This window comes from Marmota flaviventris, chromosome 6 (assembly GCF_047511675.1).
Source record: "Marmota flaviventris isolate mMarFla1 chromosome 6, mMarFla1.hap1, whole genome shotgun sequence".
Classification (NCBI taxonomy): domain Eukaryota; kingdom Metazoa; phylum Chordata; class Mammalia; order Rodentia; family Sciuridae; genus Marmota; species Marmota flaviventris.
The window spans coordinates 118,810,247-118,833,130 of NC_092503.1; the positions used below are offsets into that span (position 1 = coordinate 118,810,247).

At 39.0% G+C, this 22,884-nt stretch overlaps 1 protein-coding gene and 1 long non-coding RNA gene across 2 annotated transcripts in view; one reads left to right on the forward strand and one right to left on the reverse strand.

Annotated features, from left to right (window-relative positions):
- Nudt3 (nudix hydrolase 3) overlaps nucleotides 1-22,884 on the forward strand; it is a 104,269-nt gene that overhangs the window by 77,537 nt on the left and 3,848 nt on the right. The window contains exons 3-4 of the mRNA XM_027943580.2: nucleotides 21,169-21,213; nucleotides 22,373-22,457. Of these exons, the coding sequence (XP_027799381.1) occupies nucleotides 21,169-21,213; nucleotides 22,373-22,457 (130 nt within the window). The remainder of the gene's footprint in view (nucleotides 1-21,168; nucleotides 21,214-22,372; nucleotides 22,458-22,884) is intronic.
- On the reverse strand, nucleotides 1,479-22,716 carry LOC139706043 (uncharacterized). Its single transcript, XR_011707757.1, has 4 exons — nucleotides 22,649-22,716; nucleotides 2,237-2,477; nucleotides 1,969-2,121; nucleotides 1,479-1,860 (listed from the first exon to the last, which is right to left on the reverse strand). It is a non-coding gene; the product is annotated as an uncharacterized lncRNA (long non-coding RNA).

Sequence of the window (22,884 nt, forward strand, 5' to 3'; positions counted from 1 at the left end):
TTTTAAAAAGAGAAAAATAAAAAGAAGAAAATTTAATTTTTTCTTGCCACTAGGATTTTTTGTTTTGTTTTGTTTTTAAACTAGGAATTTCACACAGGGCCTCAAACATACTCTACCTCTGAGCTATTACCCCACCTTGTAACATTTTGATGTATTCTGTGTTTTCCCAGCCTGCTATAGGGTTCCTTCTCAACTGCAGGCTTCTGAAGGAGAATCTCAAATATCAGATATTGGGACGAATTGAGAGCTTCATAAAAATATAAGAGGAAACAGGGTTTTCTAGCACTTCTCTTTGCTGTCATTTCCTACCATTCCTTTTCTCCCAGAGGAGCCCTCTCTTCCTACCACAGTCAAGGACACATTGACCAAATCTTGTAACTTTCTGTGCCTCTTGGTTATATCTCACCCCAGCATTTTCACTAAGCATCTGCCAAGAAATGTTTGTTCATGGACACAAAGAAGCATGTACAGTCATCACGATTTTTCTACCTAAATCTATCCCCAAATAAAAAAAAATTAATTAAAAGAAAAAAAGAAGCATGTAAAGAGGCTCATCAAAACTTGGTTTGTAAAAGCAAAAAATTAGAAACCATCTACATGTCCATCAATAAGAGATGGACATTTATATTATATATTTTCACCTAGTTTAAAAATAAACTAGATGATAGGAAATCTGTATATCCTAACACAGCATCCTCTAAGACATGAAGTTAAATAAGATGGCAAATGTGGTCCCATTTGTATAAACTGAAATATACTAATGCCTATACATGTGTGTGTTCATATATATGTAAATATATTTATAGAATTGGAAAGAGAAATTATTAAACTGATCATAGTGATTGCCTTTGGGGAAGGAGGTGGACTCAAAGGAAGACCTAAGGAACTTTTGCTTTGTCTTAAAAAAACAACCAGTTTTTTATAATCCTGTTGTGTTTTCTAGAGTCAGGGCAGACATATGAGCCATCATCCAGTTGTGAAAATTCATATTTAAAGTACTTAATGGTATAACCCTCCCCGCAAGAATTCTAAAGAGATATTTTTGAGCTCAGAACAGTTAAAATTAGAATTGCTGAAATTCTTTCCCACATTGTCGTCTTCTTGGATCTAAAGAAATGAAACCAAAGAACTTTAGTTAGGATTTTGTTTTTGCTTTTGAAGCAAGCTTATTTTCAACTTCAAAACTTTATCTTCCAATTCTTAGAATTTTTTTTTTTTTTTGTCCTAGTTAGAATGCTTATTGACGATTAGGTTAGTTGGAGAAGGGATAGTTCACATTCAATCTGTGAGACTGTTAATGTCTAGGTTAATTTTTAAAGGGGTAAAAGATATTTTGTCCAGAAGTACTCCCTGAAGAATCATCAAAAATGCTAATCAGCCTGTGAATTAAAGAATGTTGTTGTATTTGGGACCCCTTTTGTTGGTGATGCTGATACTTACGAACTTAGAAACTATTACCTATTACTACCTACCAAAACTTAAAACACAAATGAGCATTTTTATTTCATGCTTTCTGTGAGACATGAATTCATGCAAGGTGAAGCCATGCTCCATAAGCCCTCAGATCCCAGCCAGAAGCATCACAGACGGAGCGCAGAAGACCTTTGGGAGCCGGGAGACTCGCGAATAATTTTTTCTTGTACATCTATTTAAGTTTGCTGATTCCTCTTCATTTCTTCACCTCTAAATGTTGAATACCCCAAAATTCAGTCCTTTGCCTTTTTTTTCTTCTTGTCTGCCTCCTCTTTATTTCTTGGTGATTTCAGAGCTTTAAATATAGTAGGTGAGGGCTGGGGATGTCGCTCAGCAGTAGAGCACTCGGCTAGCTAGTGCAAGGCTCAAGGTTTAGCCCCCAGTAACCTTGAAAGAAAAGCAAATACAGCAGGTGAGTGGTTGAGTTCGTGGGTGGGTAGGTAAACAGATGGGTGGGTGAATCATCCATTCCCAACGCGGCTTTCCTCAACTTGCCTGCTTGGTATTTCCATTTGGAACTCCAGCAGGCATCTGAAACTCAGTATATGTAAACCTGAAGTCCACGACCTTCCCAGACCTGCTCCTCCAGCAGTCTTCTCCATCTTAGTGAATGGCAATTCCATCCTTTTGGTTGGTTCACCTGAAAAACTAAAATCATCCTTGTTTTCTGTCTTTTCTCTTACCTAATACTTAGTCCCTCAGTTGGCTCTACCTTCAAATACACGTCTCTACCACCGAGGTCCAAATCACCATTGCCTCTTACCTCAGTTCCTCTGTTCCCTCCACAACTTTCGCCTCTTCTATTTTTGATCCAGCAGCCAAAATGATTCTCTTAAAAGAACCAGGTTGCTGCAGTGGACCCAGCAACTTGAGAGACTGAGTCAGGAGGACTGCAGGCTTAAGGTCAGCCTTGGCAATTTAGCAAGATCCTGCCTCAAAATAAAAAATACAGGACTGGGGATTGTAGCTCAGTGGTAAAGCATCCTTGTGTTCAATCTTCAGTACTGCAAAAAGAAGAGCAGGTGAGTGGTTGAGTTCGTGGGTGGGTAGGTAAACAGAAGGGTGGGTGAATCATCCATGCCCAACTGGGCTCCCCCCAACTTGACATGACAGGTCATGTCATTCGCGGGCTTTCTGACCTGCAGCTCTTAGGTTGGCCAGTGGTCTGCCTCCTCATCTCTCACTCCATCTTTCTTAATGAGCTCCAGCCAGCCCTGAACCTCCTTGCTGTTCCTCCAACACCAGGCCTTTCTCACTCAGGGCCTTTGTAATTGCCATTTCCTTTGTCTAACATACTGTCTAAGGTGTTTAGCCTGGAGGAGAGAGACTCCATCCTGCTGGTTTTTCCTAATAGTTTTATAATTAGTTCCTTTATAGGTAAAGAAACGCTGTGGTGTGGAGGATGGGAAATTCAGTTTCCAACAACAGACTGCTCCCATTGTAAGTGGTAGGCCCAAGCATTTTTATCTGTGCCATATTAAATACCTTTACTCAGAGTCCATCCCCTGCCATTCTTGATCATTCAGAGTTCTTCTATGTGACTTCAGATCAGGTGGGAGTTCTAGGAGGTTTCTTGAATACTACTAAAGCGGTCATTGCATTTGCTGTCCCCCTCCCTTTTTGATGAAACTGGGAATTGAACCCACGGCTCTATACCACTCAGCTACATCCTCAGTCCTTTTTATTTTTTTATTTTGAAGCAGGGTCTCCCAAAGTTGACCAAACTGGTCTTGAACTTGCCGTCCCCTTGCCTCAGTCTCCTGAGTTTCTGGGATTCCAAGTGTGCACCACCAGGACCAACATTTCACTCCATTTTTGTTCCTTTCACTACATTTCGTGGCTGAGGGACCATAAGGGGCAGTCTGGTACACCGTCTGCACTGCGGCTTCTGTCAGGTGAGAAACTTGGTAGGGCTCCACATCAGGCCCTCAAACAAATATGGTTTGGTTTCAAAGTAAGCCAAAAAACCACTCTCCAGAGGGCTAAGCTTTTGAAGTGGGTTTTTAAAATGGAGAGGAAGGCAGTTAAAGAGTGGAACCATATCATTTTTAACCAAGACAGCCAGAGCTCCTCCGTGGCATGCTTTAACTAAGATTTATAAGAGCTGAAAGATGGCAATCAACTATTTATGGCTGTGTGACCAGCAACGCTCTGGGTACAGAGCTGAATGAGGACATCGCTGAGAAGATCCTTAGGCTTGAGAAGCTTGCGAGGAGCAGGGAAGGTGCCTGCCTGCCTATTTGGGGACTGTGATGTTTAGTGGAATCTATTTTTATGAGGTCATAGAATCACATTGTTACAAAGAGCATCAAGAGATTATCTGTTTAAATCTTAGTTTTAGTCAAGCAAACCTTTACAACATTTAAGCCTCCATTTTTTTCCTCTTGAGTACATATTTGTAAAAATACTCTGGTACAGTATCTAATAAGTAATTTTTAATTTTAAAAAGTCACCTTTAATTTTATCCACAAGTGAGATGCTACTATACACCTATTAGAATAGCTAACATGATAAAATGAACAATGCTGAATGAGAGTAAGAAAGGTAGTTGCAGTTTATTGCCACTTTCAAATAAACTTTCTGTTCAGTGAATTGAATATATGTGTTATTAAATGTTTCAGAGCCAGGCTTGGTGGTGCACACCTGTCATCCCAGAGGCTTGGGAGGCCAAGACAGGAGCATCATTTGACACCAAAAGTTGGCCAGCCTGGGCAACATAGTGAAATACCATCTCAAAAAAAAAAAAAAAAAAACTTAACATTTTGGTAATTTCATACAGACCAATAAGTCTTTTTTTAGTCCTGGAACTTGCGCATTTGATTAACTGCTTATATTGTGACCATCTACTCATATTATTTGGTATACATGTGATTGTTTTGAAGGATATCATGAATATGCCATAGTTTGTTTAATCATTCTATTTTAAAAGTAGTTTAGTTTTGTTTAACATTAGTTTTTAAGCATTTTTAGGTTCACAGAAAAACCAAGTGGAAAGTATAGAAAATTCTCATAAACCCACTAACCATACTCATGCATAGCCTCCCCCATTGTCAACATCCCTCCCCACCATGGTACAGTTGCTGCAGTCAGTGGACCAGCTTTGACACATTATCACCCAAAGTCCATAGCTGACATCCTTGGTCAAGATATAATAATGTGTAGCCACCATTGTCATTTGAAACATTTTCACTGTGCTAAAAATTCTTTGTGCTCTGCCTGTTCATTTCTCTCTCTACCCCCCCCCCCCCATAAACTTCTGGCAACCACTGAACTTTTTACTGTCTCCATAGTTTCTCCCTTTCCAGAATGTCACATAGTTGGAATCATCCAGTATGTAGCCTTTTCAGATAGATAACTTTCACTTGGCAGTGTGCACTTTAGTCTCCTCCATGTCTTTTCATGGCTTAATAGATCATTTCTTTGAGCATTGAATAATGTTCCATTATCCGGTTGTAGCACAATTCATTTATGTATTAAAGGGCATCTTGGTTCTTACAAGTTTGGGTCATTATGAATAAAGGTGCTATAAACATCTGTGTGCAGGTTTTTTTGTGGACATATTTTCAGCCCCTTTGGGTAAATACCAAGGAATGATTGCTAGATTGTAATTTTGAAAAAAAAAAAAAAATTCTTCTAGAGCCAGGTACAGTGGTATGTGCCCATATTCCTGGCTACTTAGAAGGCTGAGGCTGGAGGATCATGAGCCTGGGCAACTTAGAGACTGTGTCAAGAGGCAGGGTGAAGGGGAAGGAAAGGAGAGGAAAGGAACCATCTTCCAGAGTAGCTATACTGTTTTGCATTTCCACCAGCAGTAAATGAGAGTTCTTGTTGCTCCACATCTTCCCCAGCAGTGTTCTGAATTTTGGCCCTCTTAGTGGGTTTGTAGTGAAATCTCTGTGTAATTTACATTGTAGTGTGGCACAGAGTGGTTCATCCTATACGCATTTCCCATCTGTGTATCTTCTTTAGTGAGGTGTCTTTAGGTCTTTTGCCTTTTTTTTTTTTTTTTTGGTACTGGGGATTGAACCCAGGGGCGCTTAACCCACTGAGCCATATCCCCAGTGCCCTCCCACTACTTTTTCTATTTTATTTAGGGACAGGGTCTTGCTGAGTTGCTCAGGCTCAGTGGGCTCAGGCTCAGGCCTTGCTAAATTGCTGAGGATAGCTTTGAACTCGAGATCCTTCTGTCTCAGCCTCCTGAGCCACTGGGATTACAAGCATGTGCCATCTCTTTTAATCAGGTTGTTTAGTTACTGTGGGTTTTTTTTTTTTTTTAATATTTGTTTTTTAGTTGTAGTTGGACATAATACCCTCATTTTATTTATTTTTATGTGGTGCTGAGGATCAAACCCAGGGCCCCCGCATGTGCTAGGTGAGTGCTCCAACACTATTTTTTAAAAAATATTATTCCATTTAATAAGTTCCTAGAATATATGGTTTCATAGAAGCCAAAAATAGAATAGAGGTTACCAGGGATTAGAAGTAAAGAATTATGAGTTACTTTTTTATGTAATTTTTTTTATTTATATATATCAGCAGAATGCATTACTATACTTATTATAGAGAGAAAGCACAATTTTTCTTTTCTCTGGTTGTATACAAAGTATATTTACACCAATTCGTGTCTTCATACATGTACTTTGGATAGTAGTGACCATCACATTCCACCATCATTAATAACCCCGTGTCCCATCCCTTCCCCTCCAACCCCTTTGCCCTATCTAGAGTTCGTCTATTCCTCCCATGCTCCCGCTCCCTATCCCACTGTGAATCGGCTTCCTTATATCAAAGAAAACATTCAGCATTTGTTTTTTTTTGGGGGGGGATTGGCTAACTTCACTTAGTATTATCTTCTCTAACTCCATCCATTTACCTGTAAATGCCATGATTTTATTCTCTTTTACAACCTCAGTTCTTTGTGCAGTATTCCCCTGAGCACAGTACTAGGGATTGAGCCCAGGGGCACTCTACCACTGAGCTATATCCCCAGTCCTTTTTATTTTATTGTGAATCAAGATCTCCCAAAGTTGCTTAGGCTGGCCTCAAAATTGTGATCCTCCTGCCTCAGCCTCCAAAGTTGGTAGGACTATAGTAGTGGGCCACCATGCCCAGTTTTCTGTTTTATTTTTGAGACACAGTCTTGCAAAGTTGGTGAAACTTGGGATTTTCCTGTCTCAGTCCCCTGAGTTGCTGGGATTATAGGCTGTGCTAACATGCCTGTTTTCTTTGTACATTTTAGATAATAATTTTGTATCAAATATCTGTTTTGCAGATAGTTTCTCTCAGTTTGTGTCTTTTCATTCTCTTGACAGTGTCTTTCACAAAGCAACATTTTTTTCTTAAAAATTTTTATTTTTCAATAATTTCAGATTTATAGGAAAGTTGCAGAGATATTAGAATTTCCTAATGTTAACATTTTACATGACCATGGTACATGAAACAAAACTATGAAATTTTGTATTGGTACATTACTATTAACTAAATTATAATTTCATTCAGATTTCGCATGTTTTTCCACTATTTTTTTTTTTTTTTTTTGATGTATCCAGGGTGTCACGTTGTATTTAGTCATCCTATTTTCCTAGTCTTCTCTAGTCGATGACATTTTGGGTCTTCCTCTGACAGTGCGATTAATGGTTTCAGAGGTCACAGTCCATGGTCAGCCAACTCCACACTCAGGACCTGAGGTGAAGCAGAGCGTCATGGTGGAAGGGGTGGCAGAGGAAAATTGCTCACCTCATGAAGTGCAGGAAACACTGAGAGCTTAGCCCAAAATTTTTTATTTTAATAATGCTCTCTCTCTCTCTCTTTCTTTTTTTTTTTTTTTTTTTTGCCATATTATAGATTGAATCCAGGGCCCTTGCATGATGCTAAGCAAGCACTCTGCTGCTACACTGAACTATGCTGTTCCTTCTTTAAAAAAAAAAATCACACCTTTGAGCTGGGGCTGGGGCTCAGTGGTAGAGCGCTCGTCTAGCACATGCGAAGCCCTGGGTTCGATCCTCAGCACCACATAAAAAATAATAAAATAAAATAAAGGTATTGTTTCCAAATACTTCCAAAAAAATAAACATTAAAAAAAAAATCACACCTTTAGTGTCATATCTAAAAGACTGTCACCAGGGGCTGGGATTGTGGCTCAGGGGTAGAGCACTTGCCTAGCATGTGTGAGGCACTGGGTTTGATCCCCAGCACCACATAAAAATAAAAACAAAAGAAAAGTATTGTGTCCATCCACAACTAAATAGAATAAATTAAAAAATAAAATAAAAATAAAAGGCCATCACCAAACCCAAGGTCACCTAGATTTTCTCCTGTGTTATCCGACCTTCTTGGAATTTTATAGCTTCACGTTTTACATTTAGGCCTGTTATCCATTTGGTTTTAATTTTTTTGAAGGTTTGAAGATGTGTGTATGTAGATTTTTTTTTTTTTTTTAACGTGGATGCCATGGTTCCAACTTCACTTGTCAAAAGGACTTTTTTTTTTTGGTCCCTTATATTGCTCTTGCTCCTTTGTCAAAGATCAGTTGACTCTGTCTGTGTATTTGGGTCTGTTTCTGGGCTTTCTGTTCCATTATTTCTTGTGTCTTTGAACAGACCACACTGTCTTGCTTACTGTAGCTTTACAGTAAGTCTTGAAGTCAGGTAACATCAGTCTTTGACTTTATTCTTCTTCATTGAGTTACCTAAGTGTTTACCTCCCTATAAACTTGAGAATCAACTTGTCAGTATTTATAAAACAACTTGATGGGATTAAACTGGGATTGCATTGAATTTACAGATCAATTTGGGATGAACTGGCGTCTTCTGATGTTGTGTCTTCTTTCCATTCACATGGAGTATTGCCATTTATTCAGTTTTTCTTGGATACCTTTCATCAGCATTTTCTTCATACAGATATCTGGTTCATAATTTTTTGTCAGATTAAATGTACTTATTTCTTTTGGGGTGTTAATATTAAGTGATACTGCTTTTAATTTCAAGTTCCACTTGTTCATTTCTGGAATAAAAGAAAACAGTTGACTTCTGTTTTATTAACATGACAATTATGTCACCTTTAAACAAAAATAGTTTCATTTCTTCCTTTTCCATATGTATACCCTTTATTTCTTTTTTCTGTCTTATTGCATTACCTAAGACTTGCAGTGTGAAGTTGAAAAGCAGTGGTGAGACTTTGGAAAGGAGTGGTGAGAGAGAACATCCTTGCCTTGTCCCTATTCCTAGTGAGAAACCTAATTTCTCTCCATTAAGTATGATATTAGCATAGGGATTTTTTTGGTTTTGTTTTGTAGATTGTCTTTCTTCTAGTTTGCTGAGGGTTTTAAATCATGGATTAATTAATTTTAATTAATGATTAAAATGGTTACTAATTAATTAAAATTATTTAAAATTAATTAAATTAATTAATTTAATCATTTTCTGCATCTATTGATATGTGAATTTTCATATTTAGCCTCTTGATATGATGGATTGTTTTATTTCACTTTTGAATGTTGAACCAGCCTTGCGTACCTGGGATGAATCCCACTCAGCCATAGCTGTGATTTTCCTTATACATTGTTGGATTTGATTTGCAAAATAATATTGGTCGTTAGTTTTCTTGTGAAGTCTTTGTCTCGTTTTGGTATTAGTATAATGCTGGCCTCATTGAGTGACCAGAGAGTATTACTTCTGCTTCTGTATTCTAGAGGCAATTGTAGAGACTTGATGTAAGTTCTTCCTTAAATTTTCAGTAGAATTTATCAGTGAACCCATCTGGCACCTTCTGTTTGGAAAGATTATTAATTATAAACTCAATTTCTGTAATAGATACAGACTTTTTCAGATTATATTTCTTCTGGTATGAGTTTTGGCAGATTGTGTCTTTCATGAAATTGGTCGTTTCATCTAGGTTATCAAATTTGTGAGCACAGACTTGTTCTTAATATTTCTTTATTTTCCATTTGCTGTCCATGGGATCTGTAGTGGTATCCCATCTTTTATTTCTGATACTAGCAATTTGTGTCTTTTCTTTTTCCTTAATTAGCATGGCTAGCAGCTTATCAATTATGTCTATTCTCTAAAGAACCACAGCTTATCTTAGTTGATATTTTGTTTCAGTTTCATTGATTACTGCTCTAGCTTTCATTATTTTTCTTCTGCTTGCTTTGGGTTTATTTTGCTCTCTTTTTTTTTTTCCCCCCTAGTTTCCAAAAGTAGAAGTTTTTTAGTTTTGTTTGGTGAGTGGTACTGGGAGTTGAATCCAATTGCACTGGGCCATTGAGCAATATCCCCAGCCCTTTTTATTTTATTTTTTAATTTTGAGACAGGGTCTTACTAAGTAGCTCAAGCTGGCCTGCATTGCAATTCTCCAGGCTGGAATGTAGCTCAGTGGTAAAGTGCTTGCCTTACTTATGTGAAGCCCTGGGTTCGATCCCCAGTTCCAAAAAAGAAAAGACATAAAATAAACCCTTGCAATCCTCCTGCCTCAGCCTCCAAAGTAACTAAAATTATAGGCATGTGCCACTAGACCCTTAGATTATTTGTTTTAGATCTTTCTTCTTTTCTAACATATGTATTTAATACTATAACTTTCCCTCTAAGCACTGCTTTTGCTGATTCTCACGATTTGATAAGTTGTATTTTTATTTTCATTTAATTCAAAATTTTTCTTGATTTCTGCTTTGCTGTGTTATTTAGAAGTAGACTGCTTAATTTCCTAATGTTTTTGGATTTTCCAACTGTTATTTTTAATTTTAATTCCATTGTGGTCTGAGAGCATTCACTGTGTGCTTTCTGTTCTTTTAAATTTGATTAAATTTAATCCCCAACTTGCCAGGATTACAGGCACACACCACCATGCCTGGCGCCGTCTATCTTTTGATCGTCTATCATCGGGTGCATGCACATAAGGCATTATTATGTCTTTTTGGAGAATTGGCTCCTTTGTTGTTATATAATGCCTCTCTCTATTCCTCATAACTTTCTTTGCCCTGGAGTTTCCTGTGTCTGAATTAATATAGCTATTCTTGCTTTCTTTTGACTAGTATTAGCATGGTATATATTTCTCCATCCCTTTCCTTTTGATGTATATGTATTTTTATAATTAAATTGAGTTTCTTGGGGCTGGGGATGTGGCTCAAGCGGTAGCGCGCTCGCCTGGCAGGCGTGCAGCCCGGGTTCGATCCTCAGCACCACATACAAACAAAGATGTTGTGTCCGCCGAAAACTAAAAAATAAATAATTCTCTCTCTCTCTCTCTCTCTCTCTCTCTCTCTTTAAAAAAAAAAAATGAAAATGAGTTTCTTATAAACAGAATATAGGTGGGTCTTGTTTTTTAATCCACCCTGACAGTCTTTTTTTTTTTTAAGTTATATGTATTTTTTTAGTTGTTGGTGGACCTTTATTTTATTTATTTATTTACATGCAGTGGTGAGAATTGAATCCATTGCCTCACACATGTTAAGCAAGTGCTCAACCACTGAGCCACAACCCCAGCCCCTGGCATTCTCTCTCTTTTTTTCCCAAAATATTTTTAGTTGTAGATGGACACCATACCTTTATTTTTTTATTTACTTATTTTTATGTGGTGCTGAGGATCGAACCCAGTGCCCAGTGCCTCACGCATGCTAGGCAAGAGCTCTACCACTGAGCCACAACCCCAGCCCCCTGACATTCTCTTTTAATTGATGAATTTAATCCATGGTTGCTTAGGTAATTATTAATATAGCTGAATTAGTATCTGCTATGTTTGATGCTGTTTTCTAGTCACCGTCCATGTTCTTTGTTCTTTATTTTGTCTTCTCTGTCTGCCTTTTGTGTCTGTCTGTTTGTTGGTTGGTTCGTTATAGGAGAATCCAGGGCCTCTCGTAGTCTAGGCAGGCCCTCTGCCATGGAGCTGCATCCCAGCCATTATTATTTTTATTTTGAGACAGAGTCTCACTGACACCAAGCCTGCAGTCCTCCTGTCTTGGTCTCCTGAGTAACTGGGATTATGGGCCTTTTGTGGTTTTAATTGAACATTTTATATGATAGAATTTCTTTCTTTCTTACTCTCCTACTTCTATTTTAGTGGGGTTCTGGAAAGAGGAGATAATATGCATTGTCAGTCTACCATCATATTTTTTAAAGTTTTAGAATTACATATCCTCTTTTCTTTTGATTCTGAAGTAATGATAGAAGTATTTTTGTTTCTCTAAGGTAGTGACATAAGATACTATAGTATCTTATGTCACTACCTTAGAGACATACCTTATAGTGACATAAGATACTCATCCCCTGATTGCAAATAGGTCTTGTTTTTATAAATTCAGTCATTTCTATGTAGGATTTATCTTGAACACTTGTGGCTTTTAAAAAAGAATCACTCTTGGGGAAGTGGCTCAATGGTCAATTGCCCTGGAGTTCAATCCCCAGTACCCAAAACATAAAAAAGATTTTTTTTTATTAAAAATAAATAAATAAATAAAATAAAAAAGAATCACTCTTTAGTCAAATAACTGATATCTTAAACTTACTAAGGGAGCCTAATTTAAAGGTACCTTGCTGTTAGAACATTTTTAGTGCAAGTAACTATCCCTAAATTGCCTTTCAACCATTTTAAAAACTGGAATAAAAGAAAATATGATGTCCTTTATGCACATTAGCTGTTATCACACATAATTGAATACTACCCATTGATGAGTAGTTAATTCAGTGGCTAAGTGTAGAGATTAGAATCTATCCTGTTAGTGAATATACTACTGTATTTGAACTAGTTTTTGTTGGAACCCTGAATAGAGGTTGAATTACTGGGATAAGAGCCAATTGCCTTCTGCTAAACGAATTGAGTTCAGAAGAGTCTTCCAAAACAGTTGTATTTGCTTTCCACATCCAGCTCCACATTCCAGGAAAGAATGTTTAGTCATTAGGAAACACCTCCACAGCCTGCTTTCCATTGACTCTAATAAAGCTCACAGTGGCTTCAGCAAATACCACACACAGCCCTTGCCTCTAGCAAGTCCACAATTATTAAACTGCAAGAAGCCGCTGGATTTAGATGTGTCTGACAATCTGGCTGAGGTGCCACTTAGCAGCTTCTTCTTAATTCATCAAATTTACAAATGCAAGTAGTCTGGAAGTAAATTTAAGAACTAGATTGTTTCTCCTCTTGAAGAGACTTCACATGGATCAGTATTAAAAAACTGTGTCCAGGTTAAATCACAGTAAATGTAAGTTGTTGACAGTTAATTAACAGATATATCAGGTAAGTCGTAACCAAAAGAAAACTTGGATAGTAATTGTAATATTAGAGAAAATAGAATTTAAGTCAAAAACATTTGAAGAAATTAGAGGGACATAAAAGAAATCTGGGCGCAGTGGCACAGGATCTCAAGTTCAAAGCCAGCATCAGCAACTCAGTGAGACCCTGTCTCTAAATAAAATACAAAATAGGACTGGGTATGTGGCTCAGTGGTTAAGTGCTGCTGAGTTTAATCCCCAGTACCAAAAAAAAAAAAAAAAGACTACCAGTCGTTGAATAACATCATTTACAAGACTGAGGAAGTTAGGTGTGTCAAGAGCTATTGTACCAAACGAAGAAGAATAAGTAGGTTTTTAAGCACAAATGGAAGGGTTATAAAAACTAATCCTATGTAAAGTAATGAAGTACTAAAAATTCCATTGCATCCCCCTGAGTGCTGTCTTACATAACTAATTCCAGCTGCTTAGAAAACTAGGCAGGAAGATGTCAGGTTCGAGGCCAGCCTGGGCAATTTAGCAAGATCCTGTCTCAAAAAAGTAAAAAAAGGGATTGGAGTGTAGCTCATGCTAGAATGCTCCTGGATTTAATCTCCAGTACTGGGAAGAAATAAAATCTAGAGCATCAACATTATATGCTGTATATACTCTGATACAGTGCAATAAAAATTAGAAATCAACGAGAAAGCCAACCTAATAGAGAAACATGTTTGGAAAGAAAAAGATACTCTAAATAATCCGTGAGGGAAAGCACAATTCATAATAGAAATTAGCAGATGTAACTGAACAGCTACAAAAGCTTTCAGACACAGTTGCTTTCATAACTTCTGGGATGCAGCTCAGTTGGTTCTTTGTACCTTAGATATTATATTAGAAAGTAAAATAGACATTAAGTATATTAAGCAATCAATTCAAGAGGCCTGAAAAAAACAGGAGTAAGCCCAAAGAGGATAAAAGGATGGAAACAGGGAGAAAAGGAACAGAAATCGTAGGAAAAATAGAAATGAATCAACAAAGCCAAAAGTAACAGAATTATTTGTTTAATAAAATAGATGAACCTGTGAGGACTAATACAAAAAGAAAGCCAGACACAGTGGTACGCACCTGTAATCCCAGCAACTTGAGAGGCTAAAGCAGGAGAATCACAAGTTGAAAGCTAGCCTCATCAGCTTAGCGAGGCCTTGAGCAACTTAGTTAAGACCCTGTCTCAAAATTTTTTAAAAAGGGGTGGGAAGCTCTGAAGATGTAGCTCAGTGGTAAAGCACCCCTGGGTTTAATCCCTAACACCAAAAAAAAAAAAAAAAAGAATGTGTGCTATTAGTACATAAATTAACAACTAGGTTAGGAAAGAAGAATAATGTCCTATGGCTCTATTCTGAAATCTCTAGGTCCTTGGCTACTGGAGAATAAATATAATTGAGTCATAGTATAAAACTCTCTCAAAGGCTGGGTGTAGTGGCGTACACCTATAGTCCCAGCAGCTTGGGAGGCTGAGGAAGAAGGATCACAAGTTCCTGTTTCTAAATAAAATACAAAATAGGGCTGGAAATGCAGCTCAATTGTTGAGTGTCTCTGAGTTCAATCCTTAGTACCCCCACCAAAAAAAAAAAACTCAAAAGTATTATAAAAAAAATTGGAAGACTAACTTCATACCGTGGAATAGGGATGTTTTTAAAATAAGATCCTAAACTCACAAAACTAAAAGTAAAATCAATTGTGTCTAATAAAATACGTTCAACAAGTACATCAAAAATAAGGCTAAACCGGATATGGTGGCACAGACCTATAATCCCAGCAACTTGAGAGGTTGAGGCAGAAGGATTGCAAGGTCAAGGCCAGCCTTGGCAACTTAGTTGAGACCCGTGTCTCAAAATTAAAAGGAGTGGGGATATAGCTCATTGGTAAAACACCCCTGGGTTCAATCCCCAATACCACAACATTTTTTTAAAAGGCCAAAGACAAGTGCCAGTACCAGAGTGACAGAAAATAGTTACCACAGAATGTGTATCAAGACAGGACAGATTACTTCTGAAGATCAAGGAATCCAGCTCTCAGGGCTTGGTATGTAGCTGAGTAGTGGAGTGTGAAAAGGATATGACTGTAAAATTACCATTAGGGAACATCTGAATGTTCGCTGAACATTTTTTTAATATGTTTTTAGTTATTGATGGACCTTTATTTAATTAATTTATTTATTTGTATGTGGTGCTGAGAATTGAACCCAGGGCCTCACCCGTGCCAGGCAAACACTCTACCACTGAGCTACAACCTCAGCCCCTGTTTGTTAAACATTAAGGTGCACAATTTCAATTAAAAAGCAATGTAATAATTGGAATGGTGGCATATGCCTGTAACCCCAGTAACTTGGGAGGCTGAGGCAGGAGGATCACAACTTCAAGGCCAGCTGCAGCAACTTAGCAAGGCCCCTATCTCAAAATAAAATTAAAAGGGTTGGAAATGTGTGGAAATGTGGCTCAGTGGTAGTATGCCTGGGTTCAATCCCAGTACCAGAAGGGAGTAGAAAAAATGATGGCAGCTCATACACTACATGTGTATTTTGATGAGTGTTTCAGTTTGCTATATAACAAAACATTTCAAAATTCAGTGGCTTATAATGTAAGTATTTACTAATTCTTAGGTGCCCATGGATCAGCTCCTGGTGTTAGCTGGACTATTCAGATGTCTGCAGCCAGCCCTGGGTCAAGTAAGCAACTCTGCTGACTGTACTGGCTGTACTCTCTGTTTGGAGGCTGGCTGGCTGTAGGCTGCTCAGCTGAGACACCGTGGCCTTTCACGCTTTAAGAGGCTATCTCAAGCCTATTCACATGCCAGTGGCAGAATTCCGGTGCAGGTATCACGGAAAGTGCAAAGCCTCTCGAGGCCCAGGCTTGGAACTGGTACATCATTCTCATTTTGTTGGCCAAAGCAAGTCATGATTAGACTAGATCAGGGGTGAGTAAGTAGATTCTATCTCTTGATACAAAGAGCTGCAAAATCACCTTTCAAAGGACACAAATGTGAGAAGAGGTGGAGAATGGTGGCTGGTTTTGTAGTTGATATACTGCAGAGAGCAACTGAGTATCTGGGAAAATTGGGAATTCTTATCCCTGTGTCTCAGAAATACAAATTTTAATGTAGGTTTTATAGAAATTCACACATGATAAGGAGATCTATAAGAGGTTTATTTAAAGCATATTAATGATAGAACTAAAAAAATGGATTAATAAACATGGTAATTTCATAAAACATAGTTGTTTAGCAGTTAAAGTGAATTAACTAGAACTACATGTATCATATACCATATAGTGTTAATAGTGGATACATAGCTAAGTAGTAAAAGTATAAAAACACACAGGAGTTTATTTTTGGTACTGAGGATTGAACCTAGGGGTGGTATAAAACTCTGTCAAAGGCTGGGTGTAGTGGCGCACACCTATAGTCCCAGCAGCTTGGGAGAAAGTTGCTGAGATTGTTTTTGTTACCTAGATCTAAAATTCTAGAATCCATACTCTATAGTTTGAGGTTTGGGAAAGCACTTCCTCCATTTGATCAAATAATGACGAATAGAATATATTATTTTGAATTTTCACTGTTAGCTTTTAAATACAGATCCCTTCTCTGGATTATGGGGTTTTAACATAAAGATTGAAATTTAACTGCTTTCATATGATTTCAGATAAACAGGACCATACCAGCAGACTAACTGGACCAAACTTATACATACCCTAAATCAAATCTTATCCCCAAATGCCTGAGCCAAATATCTGTCAGCCGTGACCCTGACACCTATCTTGACCTGCATGTAGGAATCATGTGAGAGATAAAAATAACCCACTCTCAGGTTGCACATGGCAGCTTTTGAAAAAGAACAGGAGATAAAAGTTGGACTCAGGGTCCAGAATCGTGAAAAAGTAAAATGATTCAAGTGAGCCCTGTCTAGGAGGACCCTGCACACAAGGGGTCTTGCTCCTGATGAGCGCCATAGCTACACTGACTCCCACATGCTGGGAGGGGACCCAGAGGTTCAGGCATGCTAGACACAAGCCCTTCCTCTGAACCACACTCCTACTCTGAAACCTTCTTTCATACACATGCACACACACACACTCACACACACACAATACAAATTTTATTTCTGGATGGACACAATGCCTTTATTTTATTCATTTCCGTATGATGCTGGGGATCGAACCCAGTGCCTCACACATGCTAGACAAGCGCTCTATCACTGAACCACAACCCGGACCCTGAAATCTTCTTTCCTAAAGGGGACCTCTCCTTTAGGAAACTGCCAAATCCCCCAATATGAAAACCGGTAAATGTAGGAATATTTCTCTGCTTTTTATTGTAGACTGAGTGGTAGGATCACTTTAAATAGATTTCTGCTAAGTAAATCCCTTAAGTATGAGTCTAAAAGTCTGAAAGACTAAAGGACAAAGAAAACTGTCATAAGGAAGGCTAGGAGTGTAGCCTCGTGGTAGAGCACTTGCCTGGCATGTGCGAGGCCCTGGGTTCAATTCAGAGCCCCACCCTATAAAAAACCTATTATTAGTTTCTACAAGTTGAAAGTAAAGGGTAAACAAATGCCACTGAAATTTTCATATACAGATGGCAACATTATTTGATTTACAGTAGATTTTACAAAAATATACTTATTTCATACTTCTGAAAGGTGCTTTTATATTTCACCCAAATGCTTCTGACATTGGTGTTGAATGCATAAATTACTATTAAAAGTTTTGAATATATTGTCATAATAATAACTTGATTGTGCCCTTAAAATTTGGACGTTGTTTCCTTTTCTAATTTTTTTACTTCTTCATAAAAAAAAAAATTAGGTGGGCAGCAGCTGCTACAGCGAACATATTCCACTTTCCAGAAGGGAGAGGGGAAGGTGGCCTCTATAAACCCATCTTTCCTCACTGGCCCCTATCCCCTCCCCCCGCCCCTGCTGTGGCAGCAGCTCTCTGCCCAGGCCCTGGACACCTGGGGCCGGAGCACAGGTGGCTTGAATCCAGAGGTGATGAGAAGGGCTTTCTAGTCCAGTGCCTGCCAGCTGTGCCGCCTCTTTCAGGCAGCCTCACTGACTAATTCCTGAGGTAAAGCTAGTTTTATCTGGCTTTGAAGAACAATTATTTCTAAAAATGTAAGACAAGCAATTAAAGTAAAAGAAAGATAGATGTTTTTATTCAGGTAGATTAAAACCCACCAGGGTGCATGGATATAAGGAACAGATATAAAATAGTGAGAAAGCAGGCATGTTGGCAAGAGAGGAACAAAATTAGCAGAAATTAATGTCAAAATGTAAGTCATCCAGTTTAGGCCTTTCAATCCATTTTTATTGTTTTGTTATTAAATATCTCTTAAGAATTTTAGAGTATTTAAAATTTTGTTCATTCTGTACAAACTTATTGAGTATTGTGTTTAGAAGGTATTTTTGTGCCAGGCACAGTGGTGCACAGTTGTAATCCCAGCAGCTCAGGAGGCTGAGGCAGGAGGATCACAAGATCAAGGCCAGCCTTAGCAACTTAGCGAGACACCACGCAACTTAGTGAAACCCTGTCTCCAAAAGGACTGGGATGTGAGACTCGGTAATGAAGCGCCCCTGGGTTCACTCTTCGGTACCACCCCCCCAAAAAAAGAAAAAGTATTTTTGTCTTAATTTTTAATTTTTTTTTAATCTTTTTTTTTTTAAGAGAGAGTGAGAGAGGGAGAGAGAGAGAGAGAAAGAATTTTAATATTTATTTTTTTAGTTATCGGCAGACACAACATCTTTGTATGTGGTGCTGAGGATCGAACCCGGGCCGCACGCATTCCAGGCAAGCGTGCTACAGCTTGAGCCACATCCCAGCCCTTAATTTTTAATTTATTACCCAAAAAAAGTGGCAGTAGAAATGGAAAACAAGTTATAGCATTACCCAGGTGCTTCCAGAGGCTCTTCGCCTTTCCCTCTCGTCCCTTCTGCTCCCAGAAAATAGAGATAAATATAAAAGCTAAAAAAACATTGCCAGGGCTGGGGATACGGCTCAAGTAGTAGCGCACTGGCCTAGCATGTGTGAGGCACTGGGTTCGATCCTCAGCACCACCTAAAAATGAAATAAAGATATTATGTCCACCTAAAGCTAAAAAATAAATATTAAAAAAAAAAAAGACATTGCCAAAAAGACAATAGTCTTATCCAAAAGGAAGGTGAACACTTATGAATCACAAACAGAATTTCAGAACAGCAAAGAAAAGACAAAGCCTGTCTGGCCTTGGGTGGCACGTGGTTGAACACGGTGGAGTAAGCAGAGTCCAAGTGCCCCTCCTGAAATGGGATGTGGGATGAAAGGACACCAGGAGCTGAGACGTTCAGAAAGACCTGGGCCTAGGCAGAGAGAGAACACAGGTGCCCTGCCCAGCAAAGGACAGAGCCATGCCACCTCTGACCCCTGACTCTCCCTGCAGTGCCCCATATCACCTAGATGACCGTGCCATGATCTGGCCCTGGAGAGTGTGGGGAAAGCAGCCTCAGCTAGTGCAGGAGGAATTAATCAGAGATGAAGGATTTTGTAGCATGACTTGTGACTTAGATTTATATTCAAGACATTCAACGAGTAAATGAAGGAGTAACTTACATTTTAAAAGAATAAACACTTACCTAGCACAGGGGCACACTCCTGCAATCCCAGCAACTCAGAGCCTGAGGCAGGAGGATCACAAGTTCAAGGCCAACCTCAGTAACTTAATGACACCTTATCTCAGTAAAATAAAAAGTGCTGGGCTGGGGTTGTGACTCAGTGGCAGAGCACTTGCTTAGCACATGTGGGCACTGGGTTTGATCCTTAGCACCACAGAAAAATAAAATAAAGGTATTGTATTCATCTACAACTAAAAAAATATTTTTAAATAAAATTAAAAGTACTATGGATGTAGCTCAGTGTTAGAGTGCCTCTGGGCTCAATCCCCAATACTGCAAGATATAAACACTTGCCTAGGATGCTCTAGGTTCAATTTCCTAGCACCTCAAGAGAGAGAGTATATGTGTGTAACTTCATGGAAACAAAAGTATACATGATGGAAATAGGTTGGAATGAAAACAGTTGAACAGAAAATTAGTGAATTAGAACAGACTGAAAAATTCATCTGTTCTGGGGACATGTTTTTTTATCTATCTCAAAAATACTCGTGAAAAATTCACCTGTCACCAGGCACAGTGGTATACACCTGTAATCCCAGCTGAGGCTGAGACAAGAGGATTGCAAGTTCAAGGCCTGCCTCAGCAACTTAATGAGATCCTGTTTCAGAATAAAAAATAAAAAGGACTTCGGTTCTTTTTTTTTTTTTTTTAGCTGTAGATAGACACAATACCTGTATTTTACTTTTCTGTGGTGCTGAAGGTTGAACCCAGTGTTTCATATATGCTAGGCGAGTGCTCTACCACTGAGCCACAACCCCAGCACAGGACTGGGGTTCTAATTCAGTGGTAAATTGTCCTGAACTAGGTTCAGTCCCCATTACCCCAAAAACAAAAAAAAATCTACATGCAGTGCATCAGAAAGAAACAAATCTAGCCTAGGAGGGAGATAGGAGAATCACAAGTTCAAGACCAGCCTTAGCAACTTGGCTAGACCCTATATCAAAGTGAAGTTAAAAGGCATAGGGATGATGGGCTGGGGCTGGGGCTCAGCGGTAGAGTGCTCGCCTAGCACATGTGGGACACTGGATTCAATCCTCAGCACCACATAAGAATAAATACAAAGGTATTTTTAAAAATCCTAAATTTTAAAAAAAGGCATGGGGATGAGGGAGAGAGAGTGAATGAGGAAGAAAGACATAAATCTAAAATTTGAAAGGGCTGGTGGAAGATGGAAATTATATTTTAGGAAGGTATAATCTCTGAGGTTGTCCCTCTTCCTTTCACTCTTGGTCACATCACTCAGTACATGTCTGGCCCAATACCCTGCACTAGGATTACCATGTTTATGTGTCTGTTGGCTTGGGCTTTGCTGAGGTCCTGGGGGTTCCTGCATTATCTTCTGGCATATTGTATATAGAGAGCCACAAACAAGCCAGCCGAGCAAGGGTCTTGCTCTCGAGGGTCGTGCCCGGCCTGTTCTCTGCGCACCTCTGGCACAACACTGCTCTGGCTTAGCTCAGGCATTCCATGTATGTGTGTTACAAAAAGAATAAGTAGCGAATACCTCACTGTATTTTTATATAGTTTCATTGACTTGGTTAATCATCTTACTTGTTTGGCCAGTATTTAGTGGGGAGAGAGACCAGGAGAGATGAGAGGAACAGGAACTCCTCTTCTCCGGAATGTACCCTGGTGTGACCAGTCTAGATGTAACATGTAGGAAACCTTGGGGTAGCCTACTCAGCCCTGGAGTCTCTGCCAGCGTGTCCTTTTGGTTTTTATTAGACTGCTCAAAAAGACTCAGTGAGACCAGCAACGTAAAAATGTCTGTGTTAATTTTTCTTTTTCCTTTTTCAGGCTGGAGTAAAAGGGACATTGGGAAGATTAGTTGGAATTTTTGAGGTAAGTCTCTTGACCTCTTTGGTACAAATGGTATATTAATAACCACATATTCCTAATCTGGGAAAGAGCTATGCTTTCCTGAATTTTCAAACAAAGCACAGCAGAGAATAGCATTCTTTCTTTCTTTTTTGATACTGGGGATTGAACTCAAGGGCACTCAACCACTGAGCCACATCCCCAGCCCTATTTTGTATTTCTTTTAGAGACAGGGTCTCACTGAGTTGCTTAGCACCTTGCTTTTGCTGAGGCTGGCTTTGAACTTGTGATTCTCTTGTCTCAGCTTCCTGAGCTGCTGGGATTACAGGCGTGCGCCACGGAACCAGGCACCATTCTTTCTTTTTAAATCCTTTAATGTCTTCATCCAAAAAGCTAAAATAATTTTAGGCATTATTTATCCCATACCTACCTTTCTTCCTCTTCTCCTAAGGTGGGAGGGAGGAGAGATAAGTGTAGAGAAAACAAGAAAAATAGGAGTTAGGTGTCTGTAATACAGGAGGGAAACACAAGAAAATTGGCTGTGGTATGTGAAAGAAGGTGAAGGACCTGAGATGTCATGGGAATAGAGAGGAACAGAGTTCATAGGAAAAGGGGAGGCTTGCCATACTCAGCCAATCTGATGGGGCCACCAAAGCTGAGACCTCTTTGGCGTTCCTGCCATCCATAGTCTCTTTTCTGGCGTTGTATTTAGTTACATTTACATGGTTTTTGTTTGTTTGTTTGGGGGTTTTTTTGTACTGGGTATTGAACCTGGGGCACTTAACCACTGAGCCACATCCCCAGCCCTCTTCCTTTTTTATTTTGAGGGTCTACCTCGAAGTCTTGCTAAATTGCTGAGGCAGGCCTCAGACTTGCTCAGCATCCCGAGTAGCTGGGATTACAGGGGTGTACCACGCCTGGCTCATGGTCCTTTTTCTTGAGAGGTCTCAACATTCCTTTGAAGTTGCAGTTAAAGGAAGCGGGGGGGAAAAGTGAGTGTAAAGTCTTAACATAGACCAAAACTCAGGTATAACTTGTTTTAAATAGGCCATGATTGTAGGATGGGAAAAAGTGAAAGGAATCTTTATGTCTAAGTTCTCTGGACGTGTGCATAAGAGTGTGTTTCCGCGATCTCGCTCTCCAAGGAAAAACTCTCCCTCTACCCTTCTCTTTTGTCTGTCAGAACCAGGAGAGGAAGCACAGGACGTATGTCTATGTGCTGGTTGTCACAGAAGTGCTGGAAGACTGGGAAGACTCAGTTAACATTGGTAAGTCCTGACTGCCTTGGAAGAGCTCCCCATAACTGACACTTGCCCTTAGGGCATTACTCAGAACCAAAAAGAGCCTGTTGAAGAAAATAAATGGTAGAAGGGTGATTTTTTTCTTTTTCTTTTCTTTTTTTAATGAGACACAGTCTTGCTAAGTTGCTGAGAATCTTCACAGAATTGCTGAAGCTTACCTGAACTTGAGATGCTCTGGCCTCAGCCTCTCTACTTGCTGGGATTATAGGTGTGCACCACCATGCCTGGCATAAAAGAGTGTGTTTAATAAAATAAGCACATATATTTTGAACTTGAGAAAGTTATTATTTTGCATTGTCTAAAAGCAAGCTGAAAAAAAAAACAACAGAATTTTAAAATAAAATTAAAATGTGCTAAAATCAGGTATAGGGTCAACAAGTAGAAACATGGCCCA